Source organism: Centroberyx affinis, unplaced genomic scaffold, assembly GCF_046629955.1.
Source record: "Centroberyx affinis isolate AG114_WGS23_722 - 3 ecotype Tasmania unplaced genomic scaffold, CSIRO-AGI_Caff_v1 ptg000543l_1, whole genome shotgun sequence".
NCBI lineage: Eukaryota > Metazoa > Chordata > Actinopteri > Beryciformes > Berycidae > Centroberyx > Centroberyx affinis.
This window is the reverse complement of record NW_027279190.1, coordinates 1-23,859: the sequence shown is the minus strand read 5'-3', so window position 1 is coordinate 23,859 and position 23,859 is coordinate 1. Positions and strand designations below refer to the sequence as shown.

The 23,859-nt window shown below is 40.7% G+C and overlaps 2 protein-coding genes across 2 annotated transcripts; both read right to left on the bottom strand.

Moving 5' to 3' along the window:
• Nucleotides 1-89: 89 nt before the first annotated feature.
• Nucleotides 90-3,457, bottom strand: LOC139642900 (PAK4-inhibitor inka2-like). Its single transcript, XM_071517954.1, has 3 exons — nt 3,334-3,457; nt 3,150-3,203; nt 90-1,488 (listed from the first exon to the last, which is right to left on the bottom strand). Exons 2-3 carry the CDS (start codon nt 3,150-3,152, stop codon nt 559-561), a joined length of 933 nt encoding a protein of 310 aa, XP_071374055.1. The 5' UTR covers nt 3,153-3,203; nt 3,334-3,457; the 3' UTR covers nt 90-558.
• A 1,279-nt stretch (nt 3,458-4,736) lies between these two features.
• LOC139642906 (guanine nucleotide-binding protein G(i) subunit alpha-2) lies at nt 4,737-20,351 on the bottom strand. The gene is made up of 8 exons (XM_071517959.1): nt 20,302-20,351; nt 18,402-18,543; nt 13,000-13,160; nt 10,407-10,535; nt 8,410-8,539; nt 7,738-7,891; nt 7,090-7,282; nt 4,737-6,417 (listed from the first exon to the last, which is right to left on the bottom strand). The coding sequence occupies exons 1-7, from the start codon at nt 20,304-20,306 to the stop codon at nt 7,092-7,094; spliced, it is 912 nt and encodes a 303-aa protein (XP_071374060.1). The 5' UTR covers nt 20,307-20,351; the 3' UTR covers nt 4,737-6,417; nt 7,090-7,091.
• Nucleotides 20,352-23,859: the final 3,508 nt, after the last annotated feature.

The window sequence follows — 23,859 nt, the reverse complement described above, 5'->3', positions numbered from 1 at the left end:
ATACCCAACCCCCCGTTTATATCTATTAGCATACAATAGTAAAAATCATTCATTCCATTTCCAATTTTAATGTTACACAGCTTAGCGGTATTGGACTGAGATGTTGATGACCATTATTCTTGTATATAATATCCATCAATAACATCTGCACTTTAACAGCTTATAAAAACAGTACTTGTAATGAAGTGTTTTGTCATGTGATCTCACTTGCTAATCACTGTCACTCTCAACAGATGACTGATTGAACTCAAAAGATGACACAAAATATTACATTGGTAACTTTGGTAGACATTCCTGTCCCTGCAGCACCACATATCATGAAGGACTTGATTATGAAGCTTGAAATATGAATATACACACAAACAAAATGACAGACAGCCGCTTGAATAATTCGATTTTTATGGCTTTTATCGCAGTCCAAATTTTGGCATTTCATTAAACACAGAAACTTTTATTGTAACAGCATTAACATTGTGGACACATAAGCCAATTATGTAATTAGAATAGTCGCATATAAATTTGTGGAAAAAAAAGGTCAGTCCGTAGTTATAGCATCACTCAGATGTATCCAATGATGTCATTGCATATGATGGGTTGTCGGCTGCCCGTCTTCATGAGAGCAGTGAACTGGTAGAAGTCAGTGTCCATTTCATTTAGGCCTGTGTGGGATTGATGAAAGAAAGGCTTCAGAGCCTGGAAACCCACAGGACAGGACATGCGTTTGGGAGCCTCTGCAGCCCTGCTGACCCTGATGGAGTCTGCTGGCCTTGGCCTCACCTCCACACTTTTCGACATCCCTGCCAGTTTCCTGCGCATGTTGACCAAAAGGTCCTTGGCAAGGCGCCGGCCCGCACTGGGCTTCAGTTCTGCTGGCTCAGGACACTCGGGAAGGTCCATCCAGTTCTTTATAAGGTCAGCAAAGCTGTTGTCCCCCAGAACCAGAGGCTGTCTGTTCCTGCTGCGGCTCAGCAGTGATGTTGTCCAGTCCTCTGGGTCACTGGCCTCAAATGAGGTCCAGCGCTCCAGACAAGCGTCCGAGGTGGATTTGGGCCGGATGCGGCCAGAAGGTCCCCTGTTAGTGCGGAGGCAGGCGGAAGAAGAGACTCGCACATTTCTGGTTCTCCTGAGCACCACACCTTCGTCCTGCCAAGAAGCCTCAGAGTAGCCAGAGTCAAAGTCCAGGCTCTTTTCACTGCTGGGGGAGCACTGTGCCAACCGCTCATGCCCTTGCTCCTCTTCCTCCTCCTCCAGGGGGCTGGCCAGGCAGCAGGCAGAGTCATAGGTGCTGGCCTCACTGGCCTCAGAAATGCGTAGACGTGTGAGCCGCTCTTGCTGCATCTTCTGTTGGCAGAGTCGTGTCCTGGCGAAGGAGCGAGCGCACGGTTCACTCAGTGGCCTCGGTCTGCTCATCTGCTTCAGGTCCTGTAGGGATCTCATCATGTAGTGCATATGGTCTCGAAGGCAGTCATTAGAATCCCCCAGACACAGCTACACAATGAGAAAGAGACACAAAGAGTTAGAGATACTAGTGCAGTGCCCGTTCGCTTTGAACCCCACTGCTGCACAGAGCGCTGTTCGCCCCGCCCCACTGTTCACTTGTTAATTCAAAGTTTATTAATATTGAACGTGTTGCGTGTCCAATCCGACACTGCACGTCCTTTGGTCCCCAGCAATACGCCGGTGTGAAATAGATCGGACGAACAGTTCTCGAGATATGCGAAGGACACACATACAGACAGAGATTCCTTGCTTTATAGTATGATAGCCAGGTTTTCTGCAAGGTCTATTTTAAAATTGCATTTCTGTCAAAACAACTTTCAGTAAAAAACATATGGTTGACTACTGAAAATAGCAGCAGTTAGGCCCTCTTCCAACACATCCCATCAAGCCCTGTCTGGTTCTGTCTGAGGCTTGAACAGTTCCCTATGTTATTTCCAGAACTGGGCCAATAAGATTTTTACCAGCTGAGATCACTCTGCTGTTCGGCCATATAACAAGTCAGGCATTCCTGACAAACCTCAGAGCAGCTTTATGGAGAGGATTCCTTGCAGTATGCTCTATGAAAAGCTCAGAGCTCTGAGAACAGGATGCAGATTTAATACAGGGAAACTCTCCTCGCTTCCTAAAACTAGAGAGGATGTTTGAACAAAGTAGAGCTGAATCTTAGAGGAGTGCAGAAGCACATATCCTCTCTGGACTCCTGTAAACCACAGGATGTTGTGGAATTGGCCCACATTATGAATCCGGAAATGACAACACCATTTTGAAATTATACAACGGAAGATCATGTGTTACTAATTGTGAATCATACCATCATCCAAGCTTGAGATGCAATCCACTTTCTGTAAGCTCCATCTTTTTGTACCATTTTTCATCAACGCCACTCAATCTTTGTGAAAATGAAACAATACTAAACCCTTTCCTGTAACAAGTTCCTACTCTTAAAAAATAAACAACTTGCCCGCAATAAAAAAAAAACAGCTCAACATATATTTTACTTTCACCTCTAACACTTTTTCAGTTTCTCCAAATTATTATAGCATGTTAGTTAAGCTCATGCAATGCGTGTCTCTGCCCGCCTTCAGGTTGGAGTAGTAAGGACACCAGTCACAATGCGGTGATGTTATCACAGCTGTGGGTGCTGAACCATTTGGCCCCTAAGGGAGACTTATCTGAGGGACTCCACAGTCATATGCACCATTCACAATGTCTTGATCTTCTTGGTCTGCTGCACACAACACCAGGGAGATGTGATTCACCCAGTTGTATACATGCATTTGGCCTGCACAGGTCAGTTTAACAAACTGTGTCTTGAGGGATTAAAGCACTTCCAACAACTTTTACAAAAACTATCAACGACCAGGATGCCAATAACAGTCAAGAAAGATAGAAAGTCAATAAGAACAGAACCACAACTAAGATTACAACAATTGCTCACTGCTTTTTTCTGGCTTAAAAAAAAACAGCAATAAACGTGCATAATGTGCCTTTCGGTTCAAAACTTTACCATGTGCGTAAAACCACTCTACAAAATATTTCTGTTGAGGGTCCTAAGCAATGATTTGCACACTCAATTAGCTGGCCACTGCGCCTTGAACAATACATTTACAAAGATTTTCGATTATATGGAAGTACAAAAAAAGACTTACCATTGCTCTTGAGTGTCTGTGTCTTTGGTGAATTTGAAGATTCGGTTTTATTACCTGCAAATAAAAAAAGAAAGAAATTGGCATCAGGTAAGTGATGGGCTTTATTCGTCCGTTATTACACTTCCTAATATGTAGGATAATAGTAGTAGCTAATAATAATTGCTATAATAATAATGATATTCACCTTTGCATTTGTTTTGACATTAATCCCGAGCAGAACGCTAATTCCAAAGATTCACAACTTTTCAGAGTCGATGTGTCTGCTCAGTCTGCTCTCCTCCCTCTCGGAGCAGGAGCCCATCTGGCCGAGCTGCGGTCTGACAGCCGCTTTGACGAAGCTCAGCTTTTCTCCGCAGCAAATCAGCGCCGCGCATCACTAAATCAACCAATAGAAAGCCGCCTGAAACAAGATACCTCCTAGTTTAATTACAGCGGTTTCTACTGTAACATTGTTGCATTGTACTATTGCGACGCCACATCTGGAGTTTGATGAAGCACTGGCCGTGAGAGGGAATGGACAGTTTTACAACTTTAACAATAGTCTAAACAGACATGATTGATGAAGTTGTACCAGACATGTTTTCCAAACATGTTTTTCTATGGTCAAGTCATAATGAACATTTATTATCCAGACAATATATTGCAGATCACAGACTACATAATAAATAATTGCGTTACTCGGAAGACCAAAACTTCTTCATGGTTTAATTTGTCTGGATAAATCAATCATAATGCATGGTTTAAAATGCGACTGCTTTTATTGTTAACTAAGTCTTGTAACAAAGTGTGGACTGCTTTGTAAGAGATGCCTTGCACTGTATTTACAGCAGTCATACTGGTGTTTACATGTCGCCACCTTGTGGAGCCCTTCAGTCTGAGAGCCAGGACCTCCCATGTCACCACAATTCATTCTTCAGCCCCTAATTCACGTCTTTTCACACTTCTTGAGCTATCTGAGCATGGTCTGCTGATCCTTAATGTATTGTTGTCCCAATGCATACAGTCCATTCACAGACATTCTTTTCTTAATGAGCGTTTTGCAATGCAAATATGGTATTGGACTCTTGTAAAGTTGTCATTTCATTTGCAGATGAGCAAACCATTCAAGAGACTCACTTGTGTCTGTGGGTCTGATGTTTCACCTGAATTCCACCACTCCACCTCTTTGGGTGCCAATAGCATCCTGCATTTTAAACCATTCAAGTATATATGCCTGTCACCCATATAGCTTACTTAAAGTTGGAAAAATTTGAACCCCCTCCATTTTTTGTGTGTAAGCTGCAGTGAGGAATGAACGACAGCTCTCTATTGGTGCATAGTGAGGTTTCTAGTGCAACGCAAGTGCTGCATCCTTCCCTCTCAAACCATTTCTGATAACTGTGCACTAGTCCACCACTCTCAAAAGATTTAAAAAATAAAGAGCTGAAGTATGTGTGTGTACTGGAAGAAATGCTATTCTTTTACATTTATTTAGAGGATAAGTGCACACTTGTAGGAACAGAATGGAGAGGGTTTTGTTCAAAGTGCGAGTAACAGCATCATCTTTTGACAAACCACACTGCAGAATAAAAGATCAAGTGACCAAAACTTTATTTACATTTAACAAGTGAATGACTTTAATGCATCTTAATATTTATGAACGACTATCATCTATCTGCCTCATTGTTGTGGTGAGTCTTAAATCACGGGTCGTGTGAACTGAATTGGAGTAGAAATAGCCCTAATTCACACTATGAAGATAACATGTCTAAAGAACAAGTGTAAACAGATATCAAGGCACAAACATACATAAAAAGACTTGGAATGAAACAACAGAATAGAACAATTCATGTTACGAACAGACATAATCACTTAAAAATCTTGCAGATATCTTTAAAGTGACACATAACATTTTTTGTTTGTTTTGTTTCTTAAGGAATGTTATTCAGTTTGTGAGGAATACAGGCTAATCTATGGACAGTCATGCAGAACAATGCAGTATAGTACAGCTGTGGATATTGGTTCTGTGTAAACATCGTACAAAAAACAATTTTCCCTTAATCCATTGTCATTCTCCATGCTTGTTTGTTTCTTCTAAAAATAAGCTCTGTGCAATCAAAAGTTTCATAAAATGCCAACATTAGTTAACATAAAGGTAATGCATTTTTATAAAAAGTTATTTTTTTCTGTTCTCTAACCTCAATTTCAAAACCAAAGGGAGAAAAAAAAACCTGAAATTAAAAAAACAAAAAAACAAAATTCAAACCAAATTTGAGAGCTCTGAATACAAAAATGAGACTCTCATCAAATTAAATATCTACCATCTAGAGCAGCGGTTCTCAAACTATGGTATGGGGGAATCCAGGGGTCCTTGGCATACTAAGGATGAACAGCAATTTCATTTTGCTGTATTTTCATTTACCAATTGGCATGAAGAAAGAATGGGTAGGGAAGTTTTACTTTTTCATCAATTATTTCCCACTTCTAGCCAGTCGGCTAATTTCCCACTTCTAGCCAGTCGGCTAAGCCTTTTTTTTTTTACAAATCTAATTTTAAAACAACAATTCTCAGACGAGTGTCACAAATTATTTAGGGATACCAGCAGCACAAGATTCAAGATTTTGCAGTACAAGTGGGTTATGCGAACACATATAACTCCTTCTTTATTATACTGCTTTCAGTGCAACAATTCAGATGACTGTGTAAGATGCAGCTCAGTGAGGTACATTGATTCACTGTCTTTGGGACTGTCCAGGGATCCAGAAATTCTGGCAAAACAAATCTACAATTGTTACGCTTAACCTTCTCAAGGCCAAACAGGCGATTGCCATACAATGGAAATATACAGAACTACCAACAGTTACTCAATGGTTGAACAACCTTTCCTGTTGCTTGGCCATGGGAAAACTGACATTTGCTAAAAGGAAAAATGGAGATTCTTTTTTAAAAAATATGGGGACAGTTTGTTCAATTTCTGGAGAATAATCTATTGATAAGGAGTCTGTTTGCCTTATAGTGCGATACAAATTATTTAAGGGTTCTTGTCCTAACAACTAACTACTTGGAGGCCCTCAGTTTGACAAAGTTTGAGAACCCCTGATCTAGAGCATTAAGAAATACATAAAAAGAACACATTAAACGGAGAACATGATGGTTGGGGATCAGTGATTGTTCTGCCAGGCTTCCCCTCTAGGAATTCAGTCTGTTATGGTTTTCATTATGAAAAGCAGTAATCATCACATGGCTGTTGCAGTCTCTCATGCAGTCTCTATGTGCATTGGACATTGTCCTGCATGAGAAGGAAAGACGGGTCTTAGATAACAAACAGAGCAAATACAAATGTATTGACGATAGAGAGTAGGGCTATTGTTCGACGTTTCCAATGTAACAGGGAATAACTTCATGTTTCCTACTTTATCATGCTCAAACTGATCCTCAACCATTATATCACTTAGAAGTTTACATCATACTTGCTAAACACAAAATTGAATGTTAAATGTTGTTAAATGGCATGGAAACAATTAAATAAAGTGAACTCATTTCAAATATTTTTATTGAATTGTGATGCATCACGTGTTTTTAAGTATGGAAGAAAATAAAGTAAATGGAAAAAAATAAAGAAATAAAAAAGGAGAAAAAGAAAAAGGGGAATTTCCATACCAATCACCCTAAAACCCTCACTCTCACCCTTTAATAACGTACCCAATTCTTTCTAGGTGTAATATGTTGGTTAGTTCATTGAACCACATTTTAACAGAGGGTACTTCTTTCTTTTTTCAACAATTAACCTGTGAGCAATAAAGCTTTGTTGAAGCACACTCAGCCATCCCATCCCCTCTGATGTACCCAACACAACGAGGATTGGATCTGGCTCAACTGTATCTTTCACTCTAGCGGAAAAACAGCTCAATAAAGTTTCTGATTAAGCTTCACACAAGATTTCCACCCACCTCTAGCCTACCTTTAGAAAAGACCACAGTCTTTCAGGTTGTTCTTAATGATGACATCAGTGACAGCGTCAAAGACAAACTGCACGTTTTTAGTGTCAGTGGCACAGGTGAAGTGGGTGTAGATCTCCTTGGTGTCCTTCTTCTTGTTCAGGTCCTCGAACTTGGTCTGAATGTAACTGGCTGCCTCATCGTACTTGTTCGCTCCTAGGCAGCAAAAGTTTGGAGAGATGAGAAAGTAGTCTGGATGGGAGCCACAACATAAAAGCATCAGATGTACAATTTATGTCCACTTCTTATACAGCATGGGACTGAGTGGGATATACCATCTTTTAGGGATGGGTCAATATATCAAAAAAAAAAAAATTATTCTGCTTAAGTAATGACAAATAAGGCAGCTTGCCCATCACAATTTCACAAGTTCTCAAAATTATATTATTTGCACTTTGTAATGTTTTTAAGTCGCTGCAAGCTAGAATGTGGCTCGAAAATAAACATAATTCGGTCATACCTTGTTATCATTGAACTTTTATTTATTACATCGTATCGTGGTTGTATCAAATCATATTGTGAGATAAGCATATCATCCCATCCCTAACAGGTATTATCAAAAATTTTAGGACAGATGAGTTTTTCCTATGTTGTTAGTCAACCTGTACTACCTGAGTACTCTGGGAAGCAGATGGACAGGGGGCTGCGAGTAATCTTCTCCTCAAACAGATCCTTCTTGTTGAGGAATAGGATGATGGAGGTCTCGGTGAACCACTTGTTGTTGCAGATGGAGTCAAACAGCTTCATGCTCTCATGCATCCGGTTCTAGAGAGAGGAAAACTTGGTTATGGCTTAGGTCTCCACTGAAGGAGAACAATACAAAAGAACGGCCACCAGGGGACAATGTTGTTTAATATTTGAAATTTGAAGGATAATAGTGCAGAGGAGGGTCTTTACAGCATCTTTAAACCACATCTCTCCTGGGTCCCGCCTGCTCCCGCTAAATTCACACAACAGTTCAAGAAATTGGGGTCAAATGGTTCAAGTCACTTGAAAAATTTGCTTTCAGGACATTTCCCTTTAATTGCATAATTATACTCCATTGATTCCACTGTACTGTATATGAACCATTTATGCCTAATGAGCCAATTGTACCACCTGGAATGCACTATTATTACAGCCATAATAAGAGTTTGTGCAATGTTTAATGCGTTTTAACAACTTACAATCTAGACCACCTCATGCTTAAAATATGCAGGAGCAGATTTATGAAAGCAGTTCAGTTATATTTTCCACGCAGTAGCATGTTGACAATGATATACGAGATGGTGGTTCTTCCTCACCATCTCCTCATCCTCAGCCAGCACCAGGTCATATGCACTCAGCGCAACACAAAAGATAATGGCTGTGACTCCTTCAAAACAGTGGATCCACTTCTTCCTCTCCGAGCGCTGGCCACCCACATCAAACATTCTGCAGGGGAGAGGAAGCAAAGGAGAGAGATGGTGTGTGTGTGTGTGTGTGTGTGTGCGTGTGTGTGTGAGTGTGTGTGTGTGTGTGTGTGTGTGTGTGCGCGTGTGGGGGTCACAATGAAAGAACAATATGGTAAAGTTGATAGAGGAGAACAAAGAATTGAAGAAGAAAGATGGTGGAGAAGGAGGGAAGGAGAAAGTGAGGGTGACATTCCATCCGTAGATGTACATTAAGTTTTCATGAGGTTGCTTTGAGAACAAAAGCGGTGAGGAGGAGGTGGAGAGTCATCCATTAGAGGCACCAGGATCTGATAAAAGACTGCAGGGTCAATGCGGGCTAGAGGAGGCAGGCAGGTTACTGCTGGCCTCTATCTTCAGAGCAAAACACTGGCTAATGGGGAATTTGAGGACCTGATTGAAGCTGTCACAGGTGAGCAATACCTACAGACAGGTGAAGTGATAAAGTTAGAGGTAGCACACAGTACCCCACACTCATGCTTTGAAGACACAGAGGACTAATGTGATGTTTCAGCTAACCCACAGTGTGTGTTTTAGTTGTTGCTTACCAGCTGAGCAGGTGCTAAAGAAGTACCATCTTAATCTAAATGAAGCTTTTGTCAAAAGACGCGATTTTTCTGTATGTAGGTATTGGGTTTTTTTTCCATAGTTGTTATGGCAAGCAGGATAGAATTATAAAAACGTGACTTTCTTCTTATTGATTGTCTCCATGTATTATTCAGGCCAAATATTGAGGCTGTGACAGAAGGTAAATATCAGAGAGTTTATCTGGAAACAGGTCACAGCAGAGCCATGTGACTGCCTTCAGACAGACAGAAGGACAGCTTTATTTGTCAGCCAGATCTGTTCAGCTGGTTAAACCCTGCAGACCCCCTCACCAAAGCTCAGAGCATTTTATACACTTGCTCTTCCCAGTTAACAGGAGACTTATCAGGTATATCGTGACAGTGATAATCAATCCAAATAGAATACAACTCTAATGCACCACTCTACTGCTTCAGTCCTAAATTCTGTTATCAAAGGTATAAACACTTAAGAGTTCAGGGTTCATGTCAAAGTCAATTGCAGATAGCAGTAAAAAAATAAACCTAGCAGAGTAAAAACACACATCCCAATCTTAAACAGCTGTCTGACAGAATACTAACATGGAACAAAACTACTCCACAGGTGTGTAGATCTATTATAAAATATGAAAATCTATCCCATGACTAAGACAGGAGTTATATATAACTTGATGGCATGGCTTGGATAGTGGGAGTGAGTAGTCATACACCATTTTCAACTCTTGGAATAATTGTCATAATCAAGCAACAGTTTGCTGATACAATTTGGCTTCTAAACTGCTGAGTGGGCCATTTCATTTTCAGCAGTGTCAGCTGTAACTTCATCTTTTCCTCTAACATCCAATTTAGGTTTCTATATAGGTGCTCTCCCAAAACATCACCGGGAAAAGTTACATTATATTCTGAGTGTTGGTAAAAACAACTAGACAGGTGATGCTTCTTGTGTTTTTGTGTGTCTTGCGCTTGTTATTTGACATAGTTGTTATGGCAAGCAGTCTCTCAGCATATACACTGCCAGTTGGCATCAGAGGTCAGTAAACACTTGGGGTCACATTACCATTATCACATGACCGAATGGTCGAATACACTAACAGTTCATACACATTGACCTGCCCCCTGAATGTGGGTGAATCACTCAGACGTGCCATGAACTCTCACATCGGAAGCAAAATGGCTGATGCACTTTGTTTCAGTGAAAGAGAGACAGAGGGTCTTTGTTGTGTGTGGATTTTCCAAAAATGATACTTCGATAAAATCAGACTTATGGTTGATGCTATGTGCTCTTACTTGAAGTGCAGTTCCTTGAAAGTGAAGTGAGTCTCCACGATGCCAGTAGTCTTGACTCGAGTCCGCAGCACGTCTTGCTGGCTGGGGATGTAGTCTGCCTTGGCTATCCTTTCCAGGTCATTCAGGTAGCTGCAAGAGCAAAAAAAACAGGAAAACACATAAGTTGTACATGCACACATACACACTGGCCTGACTCACCATGCAACACAATAAGTGTCTCTTTTGCTTGACTGTAGCAATTTTGGGAAGTATCTTCATGTCTGACTTACTGCATGAAGTGAGTCACATACTACTTTTCTGAGTTGCTGCACTCAATAATAGACTGCCAATCTCCACTTGGTGGCTTTTCATCAGACACAATGACTATACTGAGTAAGGTCTTGTAATAATTAAGTTATGGCAAAACCTGGTACAGCAGTTTTGACTGCAGCATAATATTGTGATGCAGTCAAAACTGCTGTACCGGGTTTTGCTATAACTGAGTAAGGTATTGTAATAATTAAGTTATGGTAAAATCAGGTACAGCAGTATAATATTGTGCACGTTTCTTTACTATAAATGTCTGATAGTTAGACCACTGAGGCATTGTCCCCAGACCCATTTGTACTATGCACTACCCTCAGTGAGGAGATTTCTATGGCAACATGCATATTCCTTACTGTTTTGCTCCACTTCAGTGGATTTTATGTATGGTACTGGAGTAGGGAAAACAAATGGATAATTTGAACATCCTACTGTGATCTATTTTGGTACAAAATCCCAGGGCAGTGAACAGGCTTAAAGTGAGATCAAGCTTTCAACATCATTTGCATCCCAGAAAGTAAGATAGCAAACCTTAGGTTACATGGTGCCTGTAAGAGCGATGTTGAAAGTACATGCAAAATTTTTCGGATCTGTGAAAGAAAAATTAGACAGGGCCTCTGCAACACAGACATGACAGTTTTGTCAATGATGAAAGTATTCACACAGAGGAAGAAGAAAGTGGGTGGTATTCCTTCTCTCCCTCTATTGATTTCAGCTGCATTTCTTTCACTTTCCCTCCCTTTCTCCTCTCCTCGTTTCCAACTTCCCTTCTCACTTCTCCAACCCTTCCTGCCTTTCCCTATTCCCTTAAGACAGGCTGTTGGTCAGTAGGGGAGAGTGGAGGTGTCTGCTCCATGCTTGATACATCCTGCTCCACTTACACAAGCATTACATCATCCTCCAAGGCCAGCTGGGAGATTTAGTGGCCCAGCCAGCCTACGCTTCACAAACACAGAACAGACACACAGAGAGAGATGTGTACAGCATTTCAATTACAGAGATCTAGTCATTCATGCATGTCACATCAGTACAATGATAATAATTAATGAACAGACAAAACCTGTCAGATTTAGTGAGTTGTTCAAAAAGATAGTGCCAGAAGGAAATCAAATATTTGCATCCATTAAAAACATATCTCTTTTTGGCTCTTTACAGTCTTAATAGATACCAGTTTAAGTATCATATGATAGGAGCCATTTCAGATGCATGGGCCAGATTTGGACATTTCCACTTAGACAAATGGTATCATAGGTAGACTGAGCAACCGTGAATATATGGCATGTTGCAACAGTTGTGACTCAGCTAGGATAGCTATTCTATAGCACTGCCACGTAAAACAGTGGGTATCAATATTTTCAGCTTGTTCCACAATCGTCTCTATGAATAGTTCATTCAGGAGTCACCCTGGGGTTTTATTACCACAAATATCAATTCTCATAGTTTATTTAGAAGCATGTGTTCATTGTCCTTGAGAGAAAGCTATTTCTGAGTCTAATGTTTTCATCCCCAAAGACAGAGACTATTCTATGCTCTGCCTATGGGGTTAGAATATCAGAGAATCAAACCCAGAGAGGGAGAAATAATCACTCAGTGGATGTTATTGGACTATCTTTCCAGAGTAGACTCTATAGCTCCCTAGAAGTGAAGGTTTTCCACTGCAGCAGCATGTGAAAAAGGCATGTAGCTGAAAGGGCTGCACCATTAGATCAGTCACAACACAATCCAACAAGTACAGCCTGCCTAGTGGCAACATTGTCAGGGATATTAAACAGCACTCATTAAAGCTGATATGACACCGACAGGCAACTAATTGGCGCAACCACCAACCAGAAGTAAACAAATACGAAACTCCTTCTCACAATCTCAGTTGATACATTTTCTCAGTGTTGTTTTATGATACATTTTCTCAGTGCTGTTTTAAATTCTTATTAAAACAATATTTTCAAGAAAGTGTGTGAATTGCTGAACTGTAAGGGACTGCCATCTTATTTTCTAATTTGAATGACAAATAGATGTGCAGGATGGGGAGAAGAGTAGATTTTACGGGTGGCTAAGTGGTTTCTCACTTGGCTACATTTACATTTATAGTGGTGAAACAGAGTGGGGTGTGTGCAGGAGCAGATTGCATATTGATTGATGTGCAGGTAGAGGTGGAAGTGAAGGGAGCGCCGTGACAGTCAGAGAGACCTGTACATTTCTACAGTGTATGAAAGAACTGAAGGAAAAAAAAACACTATTCAATTCTTATGAAGCATCACAATACAGAATATACACACGCATTCACACTCACTATGCTGCTGAGTCGTTGAGCTGGTACTCTCGCGACCGTGCAAAGCAGCTCTGTATGCCGCTGTCAGCCCACAATCGCCTGATCACATTGGCCAGGTCGTCAGGCAGAATGCCCTGCTCCTCAGCAGCTGCAGACAGGGCAAAGAGCTGACGGGCGTCATCCTGCAGGGGGCGATAAGGACACAGGACAGGGTTGTGGATAGAAAGTCACAATAAGGGGATTACTGTCAAAACTAATTTTAAAAATAAGTCTAACTTTTTGAAAGCCATTTCCCCTGGACATGGCATCAATGGGTTGAAGAAAGTAGCCAGCACACCGACAAAAAACAACAGAAGAGGCTCCTCAGATGCGAAAAAAGGTCAAATATTTATTTACATAGTGCCCAACAACAAAGTGGCACAAGTACAGTGAACGTTTCGGTCTTAAGACCAAAAGACAGACAGGTCAGAATGTAAATGGATTTTCTACAGGAAAACTCTATATCCGGATGGTCTGAATCAAGAATGATCTCTTGCCTGTTTCTTGTAATGTTTTTGTAACCTTTTTGTAACTCTCATGTCCCTTCTTGCAGAGCCCTGTCTGGATATGCCACAATGTATTTCCATAGTCTCATGCCAAATCACACCTGAAAATTGTCTGTACCCATGCAATTGTATGGACTTCCTATGGCCTCAGCTGCCTTGTTGATGAACTGATTGTTGGCACTCCCTGTTTGTCACTAGTTTCTCTGATTGGCTCACACTGATTTTGGAGGAGTCTATAAATAGGTCAGTGAGTCTTGTATGGTGCTGAGGATCTTCATTCACCTGTTGTTTGTTCACTGCACTTTTGACACTTTTTTGTTGGGCATTATGTAAATAAATACTTTCCCTTTTTTTCGCATCTGAGGCGCCTCTTCTGTATTTTTTGTCAGTGTGCGGGCTACTTTCTTCAATACATTGATCATTTGCTTGTCCTGCGCACCTGACATATATTTTCGGTAAACCTTTTTGTTAAGAGTGCAAACACTGGGTCCACTGTAAAGTTCTGTGTGTGTATTAGAAATAATAATGCAGTTTTGGTGGTTGACTGCTGTTGAACTCCAAAAAGCACTCAAAAAGTGAAAACATTCTACCAAAGTGAAATATGGCATATAAAGAGAATGCTTCACTCTCAGGGAAAGAGAAAAGCCATTTCCTAACACAAAACAAACGGAATATACAGAAGAAGTGCATAATGTTTGTGATCAACAGTAGAGCTAACAGTAGAGCTCTCAGCCAAGGATGTACTGCTTGATCTATAATGAGTGGATGTGACACAGCAAATAGAAACCACCTGCAAGAATGCTCCATAGGCAGTCAAAGATCTTTTTAGCCATTAGTAGATCTGCTTATTTTGATACATTAAGCTAAATAAATAATAGTTAGTCATAGGGGCTGTGGCTGTGAACTATTGCCAAGGATGCAAAGGTTAAGACAACAGTAATATAATGTTATGATATCACTGACACCTATAATAAGCCGAAGCCAGCCAATCTCGGCTGTGCAAATGTCAGATATGTGAGGCATATTAGTGTTACTCAGGGCCAAGGTGTCTGCCTGTTCAACAAGCAGTTATAAATAATGTGTGGTTTTAGTAATAAATTAACGGCAGTGACAGTGGATTTCCTGGTGACTGCACCCTAGCTCTTCAATTCTCTTTGTTTTCACTAGCATGAATGTTAAAAATTAACAATATTCCCAGGCTTCAATTACAGTGAGTGATGATAAAATGCATTATAATAAAAAGTAATAATTAATCGCTGCCCTGTATTAGTGTGCATTTGTATTAGCGAGTGTACGTGTGTGTGTAAATGTGTGTGTGTGTGTGTGTGTGTGTGTGTGTGTGTGTGTGTCTGTGTGTGAATGCGCACGTGTGCACACGTGTGTCAGTATTTCTTGGTAGTGGAGTAACAGTAACACTATCTAAAGTGTATGCAGCTAGCGATTGTGTATAAGGAAAATCAAAATGATGGGTAGATTCAGTAATGTATAACCAATTAAAAAGAGAAAAACAAATAGATAAATGAGTTAAAACAAAAGTAAGAAATCAGTATAAAGGACACTCAGATCAGATGTAGTCACTCAGTATCTCCTCTCATTTTGTGACATACTGTATATCTGGCTACAAGAGGGGCTGTTCTCCATCCTTAAAGTGAAGAAATTCTGGCATTAATTTCTAAATTTTATCATGGAAAGACTCTATTACTGTGTATTTTTCACATTTGAGGAGCAAGTGCATCTCTATCTCAACGTCAGACAGTGACCATATACACTCCTCTATGGGTAGCCATGTCTTTTTTATATCTTTTTCTATCATTTTTCTATTGCCAATTGGTGGTCACTGAGCCACTTAGTGAGGATCAGTCCATCAGATAACAATTCATTTCTAGTTTCTAGTCTAATTTGATTTTAATCTTTAATCTAATTTCTAGTTTCTAGTCCAATTTGATTTATTCCAGTGGTACTTTGTTTAGAAGCAGTAGAGGTGAGATTTTGACTGGTGGGCTACACACAACTTAGGGGACTGTTCTCCGAGTTCAGCTGTTGGGTTACAAATTATTTATATTGGAATGAGTCTTTGGGGCATCCAGAACCTGAATGCTTTCTTTCCATTTATCCGTCTTTCTTTTTTCTCTCCGGTTTTCTTGCTCCCTCTACCTAACTAAAGTAAACAGCAAATATCAGATAGGGTAGATGGTTGTGTATGTGTGAGTGTGCAAGTTACATGCATGTACTTAATGAGCCACTCTCTCTGTGTGTGCATTTATACTGTGCGAAAATATGGGCAGGCCAGTACACTAATTGGCATGTGTGGGAGGCTGTGAGAGTATGTACACAGCCATTTGACAGATCTGTTATAGAGAGACTGGAAAGACTGTGTCTATCCATCCTGTTCTAATGACCACAGCAGAGTCCTCAGTCCTTCTATTACAGCCTCGGTTACAGTACACACACTCCAGCTACTCACTAAAATCACATTGACAAGTTCTCAGACTCCACCGCAGGACTGAGTTCACAAACTCTTGGACTTCACTGACAGCTTGTTCAGAGGCTGATAAATGTTCAGCAGACTGGATCTCTGTCTAATGCACTGAGTGTTGGTAGTGTTGATGGTGTGTGTGTGTGTGTGTGTGTGTATGTGTGTCTGTATGTATCTCTGAGAGTGTTTGATGAACGTGCATGTGCCTATGAGCGTGTGTGTGTGTGTGTGTGTGTGTGTGTGTGTGTTCCAGATTCCAGATGAGATGTAGAATGAAGCTGGGAATGTATGGCAGACCTAAGTCTCTAGACAAATAGGAGGAGCAAATACTGAAATTATAGAAGACATAAAAATGATAAACGACAATGGTTTAAGAAAACGTAAAACAAGAAAAGTCTAGGCCACCTTTGCAGGTGACAGCTCAAAGGGCCTCGAAACAAGGAATTAACTTGCGGTGCTCCTGACGCTGCAGAGAGCATCTGGCAGAGTAAACGTGCTGTTAAAATGTGTCCTGCCAGCAGTTTTAAATAAATCTGATCCCAAAACAGCACACAGTGGCCTGTCCTTTTCTTCCACACTTCGTTGTTGTTGCTGCTGGCCCTTATGGCTGTAAGTACACTTACATCCTCTTCTCTTTCTATTTCTACGACTGCATTGCAACTTTGAGGGAAGTGTAGATCAACGATTGAGGGAGTGAAGTCTATGAAACAATGATTGTTTTCCTGCAGGTTAGATAGGCTTGGAGAGAATTATGTCCCTGTGGAGTTTACAGCACCAGCAGCATTTTACCCTTAATAGAAGGCTGCTGTGGACAGGTGAATGTTGGAAATCACTGGATTCCATATTTAACTGGGTTAAAAGATGGGCATAGCTTGCAGTTCCCTGATTGACCAAGAATGGAGAGAGGGCATGAAGGCAGAGATCAGAGATCACATCACAGCCTTGAGATAATCTTTTTCCACTGGTTTAGTGCATCAGTAAAATGTTTTTTTAAGGATAATAGTAGTCCACCTAGCTTAGTTTTTTTTCTATCTTGAGTGTAGGAAAGCTGAAAGGGACACAGAGTAGTGGAGACAAAGGAAGGAAAGTTATGGTGGGATTCAATCCTGGGTGAGCCTGGGTCTTAATGACTGCAGCATGTCTGTGCACAGCTGTAAGATGCTGCTGATAACACAGGCTTTGTTTTGTTGTGGCCAGAGTGAGAGCGTGATCTGTCCACAGATGGCAGATAAACAGAACCTTGATTTATCTGCAATCTCAGACGCTGATGACGAAGCTTTCAGTCTGGTCGACTCTCTCCCTCTCACACTCACACTTAATAGCTGTTTTACTCAGAGCCTGCCGGCCAGTGACCCTTCAGTGGTTCCATCAATCTCAGTGCTTCACTGAGGGAAGCACTGAGTTTGAGTGTGTGTGTGTGTGTGTGTGTGTGTGTGTGTGTGTGTGTGTGTGTGTGTTGGGGCTGTGGGTGTGGGTATGTGTGTTGGGGCTGTGGGTGTGGGTGTGGGTGGGAGGGGGCATGGAGGGTTTGTGGTTTGTGTGCTTGTGGTGTGTGCATGTGCATGTGTGTTTGTAATTTACAGTCACACTCAAAGTATGCACCCTCTTTTAGTTTTTGTTGTGCAATAAAAACAAAATAAAATTTATTTGGATTTTTTTGCCTGAGAACCATGCAAAGTACAAAGAACCATGCTACAATTTAAAATGACATTTTAAAAGCCTTCACATGCCATTTGAGCTAATTTCTTCATATAATTGCTCAACATTTAACATCATATATTACTCAGACTTTCTCTTTAAGTTGCACAAAAAAGTGACTATTTGTTAAAGTCAATGTTAAAGTCAACTGTCCATGTCTTAATTGACTGTGGTAGTAAGTGTTATGTTTGTTCTTTCAATAACGACAAATTGTGCACAGGTTTATAACCTTTAATAAGAAGACCACACTAGCTAACTACTTCTCAGCAACAAGTAGCATGCTGTCTGCATCTACTGCAATGCATGCTGGGAACCAAGAGTCTTTTGTTATTAGTACATAACAACGTAGCAAGCTTTGCTTTACTGTTTGATTAGTTTAACTCTCATGTATTTATGAAAGTTCCATGGATACTTGAGGCACCCTGCATTTCCGCCAGTCAAATTTATCATTTAACAACAAAATAGCTCCTTTTTACTTTTATAGTTGTTGAGCATTGGCTCAATCCGGAACATATCCAAAGGGCATGGCAAACAGCGTCTCAGTTTGTAAATTGCTTCCACTCACTTTTAGGGTGAAGTTTAGTAGTTGCAAATTAATACAAGTCAAGGGAAACTCTTCAAAGTTATAGTGGTGTGTGTGTGTGTGTGTGTGTGTGTGTGTGTGTGTGTGTGTGTGTGTGTGTGTGTGTGTGTGTGTGTCTTACCGTTCTGCTAGCGTTGCTGTAGTCTATCTTGAGATTGGCCATAGCTTTAACAATGGCCATAATGGACTGGATGGTATTACTGTAAACCACGGCTCGGTACTGCTTACACTCATCTTCTGAGTAGCCATCTTCATGGATGATCCTGAGAACGACAAGAAAAAATGCAACATTTCTTAAATAAGAGTGTGTATTAGAGTATGTAATAAAATGGCAATTATTATGGTGAGAAATGTTTGCTGCTAACTACTTGTGGAAAATTAAAGCATTCAATCAAATGCAGTTTCAAAGCAATCAGGAATGACTGAATAATAAACGATAAGGTTATTTTAGCAGCATCCTTCAATAAATCAAACATCAAGGTGAATAAAATTATAGCAAATGAAACTGCTTTAAATGAATTAATACATCAACAGGAATGATTTAAGTGGTGTGATTAAGAAACAGAAACCCTTCAAGAAGGATATTTGGGTTGGCTGTTGGGAAGGCTAAAAATGTTAAAATTCAAAATGTACTGCTTTTTTGTGTGCGGCTAGCTACTTTATCTGCAAAGACACATGTGTAAGTCTGTATCATGCTTATCGTGTCAGCATGCAGGATGCCATGCAGAAGTGGGTCTGCCATACAGTGGAAATGCCTTAACTCTTCAGCAGCCAGTAGATCCTAAGAAATCCCTGCTGCTTGCCTCATGTACCGTTAATATTCTAAGCCTGAGATTGTAATGCACAGAGAAGCAAACTGTATTTAATGCGTGTTTGTGCACAAATCTGTGTTTATGTGTGTGTGTGTGTGTGTGTATTGTCTTGTGATGCTAGCATCCCGACTTCATCAAGATGCAGAAGGCAGTATGGAGCGAGCACACGAAGACCCCACATGCTTTTAACAGTATGTTGATGCAAATGATTATGAACAGAAATAATATTTTAGCAAACATATAGTTTCCTGATTTCATAAGGAAATCAATGATTGTTTTCCTAACTCCCGGTTGCCATTTCATGTTTACACAGGATATCTGCATCTGTAAAGTTAGGCAAACGTTGTGCGTGTTTTTGTCTTGCGGCATTGATTTTTCACTACGCCTGTGTTAATAACCTGGCTTTAAAAAGCGCCAGACTGTTCTTGCTCTAAGCTCATAAAAAATGGATTCAATGCCTGGCTAGCCCAGAGGAATGTGAATAATTAAGCCATTTAGGGCCCTGCAACTGTGTGTGTATGTGTGTGTGTGTGTGTGTGTGTGTGTGTGGGTGTGTGTGTGTGTGTGTGTGTGCGCACCGATTGGTGCACAGGCATTACAACATCCTCTCTGTTCACAAACTCTTAACACTATTCTTGTGCTATAAGCAGCCAAAGACAATAACAAGCAGGAAAGGCCAGGCTTCCCCCTTGAAACCGCACACAAGGAAAAGGAAGACAGGATTATCTTATCTAATCATGACATGGTTAATGCAAACTCTACTGAGCTATAACATCGTGCTGCAATTTGATAAGCCTCATGGTCAGTGCCTGATTGTCTGAGCCATACGTGGGAGATAAGATCAGTGAAGTATGGGAAGTTTGACTGGAAACATAGAATCAAACGTCTCCATTAGCTGTGTTTAACCCGGTGGTGGCGTATGGTTCTGTTTGTAGCTCTACTGTTTAGCCGGCTAGCACATAAACGAGCACATCTTCCACACCTGAAACGACATTTCCTTTCAGCCCGGGACTAAGAGAACAGCAAAACATAGAAAGACACTTGGCAGCTTCATTATTCTTCTACCCATAGTTTATTGTGTGAAACAGTGAAAAAACTTTTGTATAGTTAAAGTTCTTCTTAGAATCCATGGCCGTGCCACAGCTAAACCAGAGGGGTCAAGGCATAAGAAAGAAATGAACTAAGAGAAAGATTGTTTCTGTGACTTACTTCATCTGCTTTACAATGGTGCTCTTCCCTGACTCCCCGGCACCTGTTGGAAAGATAAACGATCAGTTATATAGAAGGTGAAACTTGACAGTCACTATCGACATTGTCTTTCTTTGCATGTACGTGTACTGAGCGGAATAAAGTTGAACTTTGGCTACAGTTGTTTCTCCTTTTTAGAAACACGAGTGACCCGGTGATGACCTCACAATAACATCACATTTTGTCCTCTGGGTTGTCTGGTTTATTTTTGTTTCCATTTGTGTGGACATGATGTACAGAGATGCATGAAGAATTCCCCTCTTCATTCCAAAGTTTATTTTTCATTCTGATGAAGAAGAAGTGTCCAGGGGCAGCGAGATGCATTGAGATTCATGGCCAAGTTAATTCATACTGCACTAACAGCAGGACATCTCATCCCAATCCATACTATGTATATAATGACAAAAAAATATATACTATACAAGGAAGACACACAGATAAAAACTAAACTCAAGAAAGCAGCAAGTTCTATGGATTAGGAATCATCTGTGTGCATTTGTGTGTCGTGTTTTATATGCGGTAGTATGTGGTAGTATGCAGCACTATGTGGTAGTATGCAGTATTATGTGGTAGTAAGCGGTAGTATGTGGTAGTATGAGGTAGTATGCAGTAGTATGCAGTCTTATGCGGTGTTTACTTGGAAGCTACTGTTGAAATGAATGAGACCAGGTCCTTTTTTGGCGTTACCCCTTGTGCTGTCAGGACCATGCCACCATGCGACTGTCCCTGAACACACCACCACCTGACCCGGCCCTGCCAGCCAGCATTAGGCCTGATGGAGCGAGTGGGACCAGCAGCACTCCCCCTCATCCTGTCAACACTCATCATATTCACACACTCATCCCACACTTTTCTGAGAGGGATGAAGGCGGCGCAAGGAGAGGGGTGTAAAAAGCAGTGTTTGGGTGTGTGTGTGCATGTGTGGGAGGGAGTGTGTGTGTGTGTTGGGGGGGGGGGGGGCGTATTGCGGCTGCATCAGAAATCTTTCATGTCATGTTGTCAGACAGATACAGACACCTAGATTCTCCAGGTAATTTTTTTTTGTTTTTCTCCAGGTAATGTTTTTTTTTTTTCTCCAGGTAATGTTTTTTTTCTCTCCATGACAGTCAGAGAGTATGAGACAACCCAGCAGCGCACACAAAAGAAAACACAAATACATATTCAGTACAAATAACACGATAATGTAGGATTGATTTTCCTTACTGTTAATAGATACCGGTTCTTTTTTTCCCCTTCTTTTCCCTTTGGTCCTATTTTGCTCCCAATATACGTCTGTATGATGCTTGAACCAGATTTTTTTTTTCTTCCTCAGAGGTAATCCTGATGAGATTAATTTAGTGTTATGTAACTAGGCTGCTTCACCTATTCAATCTCTGTCCTGTCTCTAGGAACAGAACATTTTATCATAAGGTTTGAAAAGTATGTTTTTCCTCTTCTACTACATTGGGACATCAAAGCAGTGCTTAATTTGTGGTAGTCCAAAACTGCGAGGTGCCGGATCCTGCTGGAACAGGATCCGGCACCTCGCAGTTTTGGACTACCTGCATTCCGGTACCTATTTGCGTGGACCCGGCACCTAGTGGCATGAAAGTTTTTTGTTTTTTTGTCTGCCGTGTAATACTCACAATAGTTGACTCTTCTTTCCTTTCCCCTCCCTTCCAAAAACCTAACTGTCCCATTTCCATATGACGACAGGTGATTACCCTATTAGAAAGTAGCAACAAGCGCATAGTAATCACGTCACACATGAGTGAGCTGCTCTGCAGAGTGTGTTATGGTAAACTTCAGACAGCGTCATGGCTAAAAGTTGAATTTGCTGTCCATATGTCCGCTGTGTGGACTATTTTGGAAAATTAGACAAGGTGAGCATGATTTTTTTTTGTTTGTAAACATGTTAGCATATTCTGTAATCTATTAGGTCTCTGCTGGGACAATCAAAATTGCATAGATGACATAGATGAAACATAATTTTTTTTGGAGTGCGGACTTGTAAGTCCCACAGTTAAATATGCGGGCAATTTCACGTTACGTTGAGTGTCCAGAAATAATTGGTAATAACATGAGAATTGGCTGACGTGAAGGGCTGTAAGCCACATCACTGTGGGCATTTCAAAACCAGCACGGTCCAGCTGAGCGTCGCATTTAGGTCTACTTCTAGCTGCACCATGACACGTTTTATTGCATTATTCTCTGACATTGTTTCCTACATTCAAAATGTATATCCTATGAAAGTATTTGTATTGAATATTGATAACTACTCAAACCAGAATTTCTGTGGTAAATGGCTGAAGCCATTGCAGTTTCCTTTATGTATGATTAGGATGTCTCATAGTAGCCTATGTGGGCATTTTTATGTTGTGCACAGTGCAGTTATATCTTTAGTCTACTACTTAAAGGGCAGGTTTGTAAAAATTAGCATTATGTAGCCTATGCAATAATCAAATATTGTTATAGGTCCCCAGTAGTCGGAGCTCTAAGGTCATATAGTCATTTAGTAATGTTTAGACTGTTAGGTCTACAGTAAGCTATATGGCTGTACTGAGCACCACCGTGCCTCCAATGCGCTTGATGTCTTGATCTGTTCCGGAACCTTTTCCCTCCAGACCGACTCGCAGGAACACCGACCACTTGGTGTTCCGGGACCTCATCACTTACAAATTAAGCACTGCATCAAAGGTTGCCTTCAGTGAGACAAACATAAATGAACAATAATACAAATATAGCATCGGATTCATCGGGGCTTGTGTTCAAATGTCCTTTCAAATAATAAAAGGGAGATGAGGGCATCTGGAATATCAATCTCTCTGTGGACACACAATGCATGAAGGTCACCTTCCTGACTAAAACTCATCCATTAATATTTCAAGCCCACAGGGAGGTGAAAGAAAAAAAAAAGGACGTATTCTCTCTCTTTCTCTCTCAGCCTAAACTGGTTTTGGGAAATGGGCAGCAGTGTTGTTGTGGTGCTATAGGGTCTGACTTTTGAACTGCATTTTGATTATATCGGGTCATCTTATCACTGTGACCAGAGGGGAGTAAGCAGGGAAATATAAACATGATTCTATTTGTTCATCTCCAGATTGGACTGCACCATGACCAAAATAAATGATCAACACACTCTCTCTCTCTCCCCTCTCTCTCTCTCTCTATCTGTATGTGAGTGTGTGTGATTTAGTCAGCTAATGATCAGAAAGTATGATATTAGTTATGACATGAATTAAATAAGCTGACTAAAATGAGGAATAAGCTGGTATAGAAAATGGATGGATGGCTAAAATGATGGCAGTTGATCTGTCAAATGCATATCCACCCAAAGCCATGAATTCAAATCTTTCATGAACCAAGCCAAAAAAATAAAAAAATAAAAAATGCAGTCATACCTAACTTAAATAGACACTAAAAATAGACACACAGAGAAGTGATTATGAGAGAATCATGCATCTACTATGTGGCCCTCTGAACACAAAACATTTACCACCAGAAGAAAGAACTGTGTTTCATACTGCCTTGCTTACCTAA